This window comes from Lolium rigidum, chromosome 3 (assembly GCF_022539505.1).
Source record: "Lolium rigidum isolate FL_2022 chromosome 3, APGP_CSIRO_Lrig_0.1, whole genome shotgun sequence".
Classification (NCBI taxonomy): domain Eukaryota; kingdom Viridiplantae; phylum Streptophyta; class Magnoliopsida; order Poales; family Poaceae; genus Lolium; species Lolium rigidum.
The window spans coordinates 262,549,763-262,561,448 of NC_061510.1; the positions used below are offsets into that span (position 1 = coordinate 262,549,763).

The following is an 11,686-nucleotide window of genomic DNA, read 5'->3' on the forward strand; positions in this document are numbered from 1 at the left end:
TACAACTGAAGAGGTAGTCATAGGTGGTAAAGCAAAGAAGGTGAATTCACATACTCCCTCCATTGCTTTTTATAATGCCTATAGATTTTTGGCATTTGTTTCAGAATATAAGGTTGTAGCTTGACTTTTTTTCAATTACCCCCTCTACCGGTCAGCTCCCACACGATATGCATGAAAAAAATCCATACAAAAGGGAAACAATTAATTGAGATTCCTAATGCATGACCCCCAACGATTCCTTAGATTTATGAATCATTATTTTTCTTTCCTAAATAGTAGAACCTGGCTGCACATATATGGAGAGTCAGAGAGATTTGTGGGATTTGTTATGTTAACTTAGGAAGTTATCGATTTCCCTCATTTTACTCTGATCTCAAATCGTTAATTCAGGGGATCTTATGTAAAGAATACTCTTGCGCTAATTTCCGTGCTAAAAAACTATAGGCACTATAGAATGGAACGGAGGGAGTGCTATAGTTGTGATGTTTCAGGTAGGCAATCTGATGAAAAAAATGCATACCCTAAAGTAAATAGTCTGGATATTTTCTAGATTTGTAACCTTCGATTCTATCGACCCCAAGGACCCCAAGTTTTGGCGGTGGGCCGTATCTTGTCTTGCACATATTTGGCTCGGTGAAGGGTTCATCTTCAATTGGCATGGTCATTTGGATGTAAGAGATCCAACCTGCTGACTACCGAGCCCTTCCATGAGTTTAGATCTCTATGTATGAATCTTTTATGAAATCCCACATTTTTTAATAATTTCCAAACTTATGCTTCCCAAAATTTTACTGGTGAGCCCTTCCATGAGTTTAGATCTCTATGTATGAATCTCTTATGAAATCCCACATTTTTTAATAATTTCCAAACTTATGCTTCCCAAACTTTTATTGGTGCTTGCAACAGGGACACTGGCTTATCACATCATTGATAGACCGGCCTTCTCCTTATTCGCTGGAAAAAGTTAGCATGGATCTTAGGAGGAAGGATTGTAGAGCTCTAGAGAAGGTCTGGAAAGGATGGCCGTCCACCAGCAGAAAGCAACAATTCAGAACACATTGGCTCTCGTTTTAAAGTTAGCTCCCATGCTTTTGTGGATAATGTTTGTAAGTGGAATGGATTGCCAAAGTCAATAGTTTCTGATACAAACTGGAGCAACATTTGGCAAGCCTTCTTCAAAGCACTGCAAGTGAAATTGAGGTTTAGCTCTGCCTATCACCCACAATTACATGACCAAATAGAACCGTGTGAATCATTGTGTGAAAATGTACTTGCGTTGCTTGGTTTTTCGACACCAAGGAAGTAGGCTTCTTGGCTACACATGGTTTAGTAGTCGTATAATACTTCGTTCCACAATTGATTTTTAAAAGAATGAAGGTGAGAATAAAATTAAAGGAAACACGCTATAGCTAACCCCGTTCTCTCCGAAAGATAGTGCTAAGAAGCTCATGTTCGAAAAGATGACGAAGGGTGAAAAAGGCTCTGCTAATAAAGTTTTGGCAGCCTCAAATAGTGATGCTGAGCTCCAAAGGCAGCGGGAGGAGTTCTTGTTATCGTTGAATCTGACGCTTTTGGGGCAGAATCTGTGATTGATTCCAACAAAAATACATGATCTCTTTTTCCGCTACATAGCCCGAACAACAGCAATATCAAGACACCCATTATAAGAAATCAGCAACTCGAATAATCATACCAAAGGAAATGTCAATCACTAGATCGAGCAATAGTAACAAATCAAGTAAGCGGTTTTTTTTCCTAACAATGCATGGAGATATTTACTTCTCCATTCGTCATGAAAATGGTAGTGGAATTCAGAGCCACTGTCCGCAACAATTCAACGAACGGCTAAGCAGCCACCACTTACAATTTTGTATTAAGAGTGTTAGGCCGGACCTAATCATTTTCCAGTAAAGAAAAGGAACCCAACGTTGCAAATACAAAATTAAATAGAGAACCCAAATCTCTTGGCAAACAAAAAGGAGAGGACTAGCTTTCAGAAGAAGAAAAGTTGAGGAACAAAAAAAAAGGAGAAACGCTAGAAGACGTAATTTTAACAAAATAGATGGGTCTCAAATGCTAATAGCACGTCCATATTTATCTACCCCTTCTTGTTGTGTCCCCGCCTTGCCCGCACTCAAGCAACCAGTCTTTGCTAGCTACCAGCTTCCTTTCGCCTACTCATGACGTCCCGGGCGCAAGCGCAACAACCACTGCCGACGCCGCCGGTTCAGAATCACCGGCGCCACCGCGCGGCCTCCTACTCGTCGTCGTCTTCCTCCTCCTCGTCCTTCTCCACGGTCTCCTCTGCTGCATCCTCGCCGTCGCCCTCCCCGCGCACCACCTCCGTCCCCTTCTCCTGGGAGCACCACCCGGGCATCCCCAAGAACCACACCTTCCTCCGCAGCGCCGCCAACCCTGCCGCCTCTCAGCCCACGCCGCTCCCGCTCCCGCCGCCACTCCGTGCACGGCCCTCTCGCCGCGGGGCTAACCGGACGGCCACAGGCTCTCCTGGCATCGTCGACCCCTTCGCCGCCGCGCTGGCGGAGTGCACCAGGGAGCGCGCCAACGCCATCGACATCGACGCGCTGTTCCCTCCAACGCCAGAGTCGGTCGTCCGCAGCGCTCCCCGGCGGTGGTCCATTACCGCCGGCGGGGTGGTCGGGTTGTTGGACCTGTACGGGTGCAAGAGCGCCATGGGCGTCGCCGAGGGCGCCTTCGTCGTTCGCCGGCCAGTGGCGGTCGTCGGACGCGCGGGACAGGGCCGTACGGGCCGGCCCGGGAGAAGATAAGGGCCGTTCCGAGGTCCATCAATTAGTGGGTGGGCTCTACCAGCCAGGTACATAAATAATGGAAGTGCGCAATGAGTGCTTAATATATATCGAAAAGAAGTCTCACCTTTTCTTTTTCTTCTGCGTGTACTTTGTTGTGGATCTCAGTTCGGCAATTCAGTGGATGTGATTCATACCTACATTTGAAAATGTGATACACCAACCGATATGTCATATGTGGCTCTGTGTATGTCAATACTGCGCTTTACTATGTTTTTTTTAAGCAATGGCTTTTGAAGAAAAATAGCTCTCGTTCACACCAAATTTGGTACCTTGTACTTCTCAGACTATTTGAATACAACTAGTTTCCAGCAGAATAAAAATATGATACCCCGTCCGTTATGAAATACTCCCTCCGTTCTTTTTTAATTGACTCAAATTTAGTACAAAGTTGTACTAAATCTGAGTCAATTAAAAGAGACCGGAGGGAGTAATTGATAGGTTTGTCCTACCTTATAAGTCAGAATGTTGCCAAGTTTGACTAATTCCACTTTCTACTCTATAGTTGTGCATTTGTGACACATATTACCCCATTTAGTGTAACTTTTACAAAAAAAATATCACATTTAGGAGTCTTTAAATATGGTTTTTCCCCAATTTAGCATTTTTTTAGATATACCAGCGTATTTTGTCGATGTGGTGCGATAAAATGTGTAAATATAAGATGCCATCATGTACGATTATGTCCAGACTTCTCTTATTCAATTGTTCCATTCCTCGTCCCGTACTGATATTTTTGAAAATCGGTAATCGCCTCACACCTTGCCCAATGAATACGCACCAGAAATCAAGGGTCTAAATGTTCTAAAATGCATAATCTATATGATTTTGTATTCAATGGAGTAATTAGTGTCACAAATACAGAACTACAGGGTAAAAAGTGGAATTCACTCAAACTATAAGAAAGTATATCAATATCTATAAAGTCACATCTATATAAGTATTGTTGCTTTGTTTAGATATGGATGTGCCTAGACACATCTTAGTTATAGATATACACATATCTACATAAAGTTGCGACACTTATTTTGAAGCGGAGTACTACTAATTTTTTATTCTATGATGAATTTAATAAAACTAATTTGGTTTATTAGATGTTTATATATTTTTTCAAACTTTATCAAACTTAAATTAGTTTAAATTAGGAAAATCCTAAACCTTCACTTATTTTGGAACGGAGGGAGTATCTATTGCAACATTATATAAGATCAATCGATATGATGCATGCCTCTGTAAATATTTACATCATGTTTTCGGTGATATTTGAGCATATAAACGTTTGCAATTCGTTTGGTTTGTTTGATCGAGAGTTCTGAAATTGCAGCACAAGTCTACTTTTCGTCCAACACTGAAGTTCATGATTGTTTTCAGAACTTTTAAACTCCCAAAACCGAACCAGAATTTTTAACATCTGGCTGATTTCAAAACTGTTTTAATGGGCATGGTGGTGTTTTTCGCTACTTGGCAGTGGTTTCTACTGACAATGACTCGTACTATGCATTGTTTCTCAAGGCATAATATGCAAAGTTTAGGTTTTAGTTTTAGACCGTTGCAAACTTGGATCCAAATCTAGACCTTAGAAAAACTACAGATCACACCAAAAGTCTGCTCCTCGGCGCCACAACTCACAATACAAATACATACAGCAGTTTTCGGATGAATTCAGAGGTAAACGACTGAAAGTAATTACATAAATCTCCTGCGCGCGAGGTAAAATAATATAGTTAAAGGTTTAATTAGCAGGAAAATAAGTGGGACTATCTCCCTGATAAAAGAATATGTTGGATCTATCTCCTTGGCTGCACCTAGCGGATCCGAGCGTTTGTTAATGCCCGTGGGGACGTACGACTGTACGTGCACCGAGCATAATTTGTCAAGTAGCTGTGCTGCATTCACCATACTCCGTATCTCTAAATTTCTACGGCGATGCGGGTGAGAGTGGGCAGACAAGTCTATAAGTTAGCAATAAACCCTCATCGAGATCACCGCATGGTCCGCATCTAGTACATAGCTGGCAACAGAAAAGTAGATGGATGGATCATGGATGTCTCATCCCCTGCCCGGCCTAGTTGCCAATTGAGTTCAAAAGTGTATGATTGATCACGATCATTGTACATGTAAACGGCGTTGTTGGCACGTTGCTATCTGATAGTTAACCTGGAACCATTCTAAATGCAGTAGAGACTTTGTGAAACACAATGCGATCCAAACAGGATTTGGCATGTCTCCGGCTCTAGAGTCTCGATCGATCCTTTGTTAATCAGCTCCTTTTGTTCTTATTTTTTTCACGAAAAGGCAAAAGTTTTGCGATAGAAAAGAAGTTTAAATTACAAGCCTGAGAAAAGACCAAAACACCCATATTACACTCTAAAAACTTAAAACAAGACTACGATTAAACGGGTGAAATTCGTCGAGTGCTTCTCCAAGACGTCACTGAGTGAGATCCTCGGCTAAACGCAACCCTTGCCGATGAAAGTCGCAGTTCAAAATTACCAAGAACCTGTCAGCCGTAGCCATGCCACGTTTCGCTCGAATCCCGCGACCCAACAACGGCTCTGTTGGGAGCACTGCTGCTCCGGCCTCTACCCAAATCCAGGGTACGCCATCGGCGCAACAACTACCTCCCATCAACCTCAATAGGGGTGCAAGCGTGTAGTCTTCAGCAGCCTGCCAACAAGCACAAGGCCAACCCACAACTGCTCATATGGAGGCTTGCTCACGCCGTCCGAGGATTATCGTCGTCGCGCAAGCCACCGTGATACCACTCGAGAGGCCTTCACGCCATCTATAGGACACCTGGCCAACACTGAGATTGATGGCAAAGAACTACGACCGGAACCAGAGAGCCATGTTCACCTCCATTGAGGATACGACGTCAAAGACACCATCGTCGCGCGGTTTAGCAAGCCAAATATGAGGTTTTCATTTGAAACATGAGACCCTGGACGAGTTAGCTGCCGGAACTCCTCAATGACACCACAGAGAAAACGACGCCCTTAGTTGTGTCGCCATCGCCGGCCCCGAAAGGCAGGGCTTTTGCGCCGAAGCATGATGTTTGTCAAAGCCATACTTAGAGTATTTAACTGAATTTAAGTAAGCTTACGTAGATTCATTTATTTTTTCCACATGTCCTTTTCATATTTTTAATTAGAGAAACTTATCCTCTTTGTCGAATGCTCGCTAATGATTAAGCTAGTAGTATTACACTTAATAATGCCGAGTAACGAAAACACTGTCTGGACCACAGCCCATTTCGGCCCACAGAAACGGGCCCTAGTTAAGTGGGCGACACATTGAGTACTCAATTAAACCGTGAGAGCCTTCTAAAAAAAGCTGATAGCTGCTAGCTGAACATTAGCCAGTGGCTAATAGCCACTACACACACTGACAACACCGGCATCCCTGTAAAAGTCTGTGCGAGACTGCGAGAGGATAAGAACACGGTGATCAGGTGAGCCATAGACAGAGAGGATACTTTACTGTTCAGATCTACGACAGCAAGATTTCATGCGGAGGCCGGTAGACTCCAGGACATTGATCACAAGCAGTAATGTCTTCGTCGGGGACAGAGATTTGGTGCAATGAGCACCAGTGATCTCATTTCAAAAAATAAATTAAAAATCATATTTCTAAGCTTCATAAAAATCTGAAAATAAATCATGATGTAGCCGGTATTGTATCCCACAATCGTGTAAATTTTCAACTGAAAATAATGTGTATTTTAGGCTGCACAAAAATAACAAAACATAGAACTGAGTATAGTGATTCAAATCTACAAAAAAGTAAACCGATTTTGTCATTTTTGTATAGGTCAAAAAACAAAACATTTGAAATTGAGATTTTGTAGGTTAGTGGGGTACATCATTAGGTACTTTTAGAATTTTGTTACATAATTTTTATAAACATATAAATATAATTTTCGATTTTTTTAATCTCGCAAGAGCACTGGTGCCCAGGATCCAATATGACTTTTCGCTTTGTCGGTTGCTAAAAACTCTGATACTTCTTAAATAAGTAGATTGATACACTGCTTACCAAATCGCACACATACTGAGAGACAGAGAATTTCATACACACAGTAGTATAATTCAGCTCCGACTAGTACCCACATTACTAGCATGATCTATGCGAACTGAAAACAACTTTTGAAGTATGTCTTGAGAAGAAAAGCTAAATTTGAATAATCTATCATCCTACATGGGAAGTCATGCGTGGGAGAATGAATGCAATCATTGCCACTTGAGAAAACTTTCATAAATCGGTCTCCGTTCGCTTTATGTTGGCACCAAACATGTAAAATAAAGGAGGGAAACGCTTAAAGTGCACTCCACTTCTGCGCAACCCTCCAAACTGATATCTTTCTTTTGAAATGTGCACTGAGCTGAACTTCTTGTGTCAATCAGGGAAGAAACCACCCCGGCTGATTTCAACAAATTTATGTTCCAAACGGAGATGAAATTCATGCCTGTTGTGCTGAATCATTGAGCGAGAACTTCGAGTCAGTTTTAGAATTGCCCAAAACATTCAAGTACCAGGGACCTGGAAATCTGGAATGCCAAGTGGGGAGGCATAACTGATGAGCATGTGGGACGTGCAGTCCAACAATGGTCACGGTATATGACTGTTGTAGCTGCGGCGAGCCAGCGATAACTCCAGCAAGGAGAACAATACAAACCACAGCAGACGGACGGTCGTCAACTCTGACAAGCCGCAGGTTATCTCCTCATCCAAAACATCAGCATATCTTTTGGACCAGCCACGAGCCCACGATGATACTCTGGGATTGTGCTTCTATGTCGCCGAATCTTAATTAGATAGCCATTGAACCGGCAGCAGGCTGGGCGCCGGACGGCGGTTTGTCAGGACGGAGCTGATCGCCGGGGGAAAAGATGAAGGTCTTGGAGGTGCAGCACAAGTTGGTTCTCGGATAAGGATAGGTTCAAAGTTCAAGTATGCGCACGACCGCGGCAAATCATGTTTTTTTTTTGAGGGGAGACCGCGCAAATCATGTAAAGCGTAAACCTTGCGTGATCGCAATCCCTATTCTCCGCTCAACGCGGGAGCGAGCGGTGGCTTCGCTCAGAGCGGATCGAGTTGGGCCGGCCCATTAGCGACGAAATTGGTTTTCCTTCGTTTTTTTCTTCAGGTTTCACATTTTCAACTGGTTTTTCATTTGATTCTCCTGGTTTTTTCCCTCCAGTTTTTTGTTTTCCCAATTGGTTTTTTCTGAACTTTCCAAATTTTAAATTTTTTCGAATTTTAACGTTTTTTAAGTATGAACATTTTTAGATTTGAATTTTTAAATTTTGAACAATTTTTAAGTTTAAATAATTTTTATTTTGAACACTTTTTATATGAACATTTTTTTGGCGTTTGAAATTTTTTCAGATTTGATCTTTTTTTAAAATTTGCATACTTTTTAATTTGAACATTTTTCAATTTGGAACTTTTTCATATTTGAACATTTTTTAATTTGAACGTTTCTGAAATTTTAAAAAGTTCAGATTTAAAAATTGTTTTGATTTCAAAAACATCAATATTTTTTGAATCGTTCAGGTTACAGAAATGTTCCTTTTGGAAAATCGTTCAAATTTGAAATTTGTGTAGTTTTTAAAAAAATTATTTTTTTTTAAAATGTTCCACGTGAATTTTTTTTGTTCTTCGCAAATGTGTTCATGGCATTTTTCTGGGCACTTTCCTTTTCTTTTCTACGTAAATTGGTTCACGGCTTTTTCAGTTTACGACATACTTTTCATGTTCACAACCTTTTTTCAATTCATGATCTTTTTTTTGTCATGGATTCTTTTTTGTTCTTCGTAAATTTGTTTAGGGCCTTTTTCTAGTCACGACTCTTTTTATGTTCTAAATTAGTTCATGGTTTTTTTTTGTTCACGGCATTTTTATGCTCATGGACTTTTCTCAGTTCACGAACTTTTTTATTTCTTCTATTTTATTTTTGTTCTTTGCAAATTGGTTCATGGCCTTTAACTGATAAATTATTTTTTTTCTTAAAAAGTCGTTAGAATAAGATGAATGTTGTCATTAGAAATCGTTCACCATAAATGAACAAATCATTGCATAAAAATAATATGCTCACATATTATTCAAATATTGTTCACGTGGTTCGTTCAAATTTTTGAAGATCAACACAGTTGTTCAGGTTCTGAACTTATGAACTTCAGCACATAGTAGTACTATTTTTTTTAGTTCAATCCATTTCAAATGTATGTGACGTGAAGATCCATTGCAATGTTTTTTTGTGAATATTTACTTTCTAGCGAGGAACCAGGCGAGAGAAAAGAATGAACTAGTCGAGTAAAAAAGCACACGGAAAAAACTAAAGCGGACGAGAGAAAACAACATGAAAAGAAAGAGTTTGCTAACGGAAAAATGACGAATCGACCAACCAACAGTGCGGACTCGCGCCCTCGCGGAAACCAGTGCTGGGCCGAGCCCATTTCCTAACGGGAGTATGCGGAGGTTCCGCTTAAAGCGGAGAATAGGGGCACCCTTGCGTGATTGTTAGCTCGATAAGAGAATGAGTTGTGGCCCATCAGTTTGCTAAAAAAAACTGCAGCCCACCTAGAGCATACACCAATCTTTGTGTCTTAGGTGGCCCAACAAGAAGACATAGGCAATAAATTAGAGTTCTAGCCCATCTGCATAGAATTTTATTGAAGATTGTCAATGACTATAATTCAGTAATTCTCGGTAGGTGATGTTATCAAATTTTAGTTGCAGTTGATGTTACAACTCATAATTAGCATCATTTATGAAGTAATGCACCGGCCTTGAACGTTTGCAACTCATTATTAGCACCGGTCACAAATCATCTATGTGGTGCCGACTTTTTTTTGTTATTTGCAACTGCATCTGCATCTAAAAATATCTTATTCATATTAGCATACATCTCGGTGAAATCCCAAGGCCTAGGAGACGACTAAGAATTAGCAAAACTATTTATCAAATTAGGCTTCAAAAATTGCAGAAGCTATATCGTTTATATGTATTCATGTTAAACATCTCTAAAGAGTACAAGCCTAACAACTATCTTAATATAGATATGTAGTATATGAATAGCTAACATATTGCTGAAACTTCTCTGAAGTTCAATTCGGTTCCTGGGTGCGTACAATCCTTCCACATAAATAACATATGTCTGTTTATCAAAAAATTCCTAAAGAAATTTATATGTACAGATCAACATTCTATGTGCCTTCGTACAGTTTCGCAAAAAAAAAATTCTTTGTGCTTGATGTAAACAAGACAAAATATGTCTCGCAAAAATTCCTATTGTTAGCACCAAATTTTATCTTTCTATCCCTCCTAAACGATAGGTCGACTTTTCATTGAAAGAATTTGTGCACACGTAGCATGTGAAGATGTACACCTAATTTTATCGTTTGGAAATTTTTGATATTTCAAAATGTATCAAAATGCATTCTTAATAAAAGGAGCATATGCATCCAAGAGCCAAAATATCGGTCCAGAAACTTCTAGAGAATAAAGTAAATCATTGGCATGATTCTTTAGCGACATTTCCGGGTTAATGCGATTTAGAAGTTTGAGTGCAATCACTAATAATTTGACAACATATGTATATACTTGTATTTAAATAGCATCATTTATAGTTATCACTAATGAATGTAAAATATATAGTGTGTATTCTACTACATTCATAGACATGAGATCTAATTTTCTTAATATTATCACCTAATGACGTTTTTTTTATCATTTAGCTTGTACGAGTGCTCCTGCGCAAGTCTGAAATAAATAGTATTGTAAGAAATTAAGTACGGAAATCAAGTTAGCATACATTTCGGTATGACCTAACAAACTTCCAATGATTCCGCTTCTTTGTGGTATATGGGGCATGGTGTAGATCTTCTTGTTCGCAAGGAGAATTTTATTTGTTTTTGAAAAGTGAACAATGTTATCTTACGATTAACTATTAATAGTAATAATGTTTAGTATAATTTATCATTTGGCACCCTACTCGCCGTATCTTGCGGTAGACCTTTGAGTTATGATATTAATGTAAATGAACCAATACTATTGTTGAATGTAATATATGCAAAACTGGTTATGAAACTGGGTGCACACATGCAATTTTACCCCTGAAAAGACCACATACAAGCACCCCGTATACAAATTCATTATATTATCTCTCTCACCTATTCTACTCTCCTACATAGCAGTAATATAGTACTCTATCCGTTTCTATGAACACAAGGAGTAATGCCCTAGAGGAAGAATCAAATGTTATTATATATGATTTAAGTTTATTCTATTATGCTATAACTGCTATGTGTCTTGAATATGATATTTAAAGGAGAATTCATAAGCACATATGTATAAAAATGAACAAACAAGTCTTAGTCTAGCCTCTAGGTCTAACGCATGTAATGTTTGATGATCACATTTTTGTTGGAAATATGCCCTAGAGGCAAATATTGTTATTATCATAATTCATCGTTCGTGATAAATGTTTATATTTTGTGCTAGAATTGTATTGACATGAAACATAATAGTTGTGTGATTTCATAAATAACAACGTGTCCTTAGTGTAATGTCCCAGGTTTAGCGACGATCGAGGGGTAGAATTTAGAAAGGGATGTGCATTGCATCGTAAAATCTGGAGAAATTTCGCGCTTTTAAAAGAAAACTGCATCGAAGGGGGACAAGTTTATCTCTCGACGCCTTATAGGGTTAGGGTTTCGAGAGTGCGATAAACTTGGACCTAAAGGGTTGGAATACCCTGATTATACCATCACTTCGCTACTAGCCATTTGGTGCAAACAAAACCTGGGAGTAGCCAGCAAGAATTCATCCAAGGGAACACTGGTTGTGTCAACACA

At 39.7% G+C, this 11,686-nt stretch overlaps 1 protein-coding gene across 1 annotated transcript; it reads left to right on the plus strand.

The window, feature by feature from the left end:
* Positions 1-2,180: 2,180 nt before the first annotated feature.
* Positions 2,181-2,789, plus strand: LOC124700389. The gene has a single exon (XM_047232523.1). The coding sequence runs from the start codon at positions 2,181-2,183 to the stop codon at positions 2,787-2,789; it is 609 nt and encodes a 202-aa protein (XP_047088479.1).
* Positions 2,790-11,686: the final 8,897 nt, after the last annotated feature.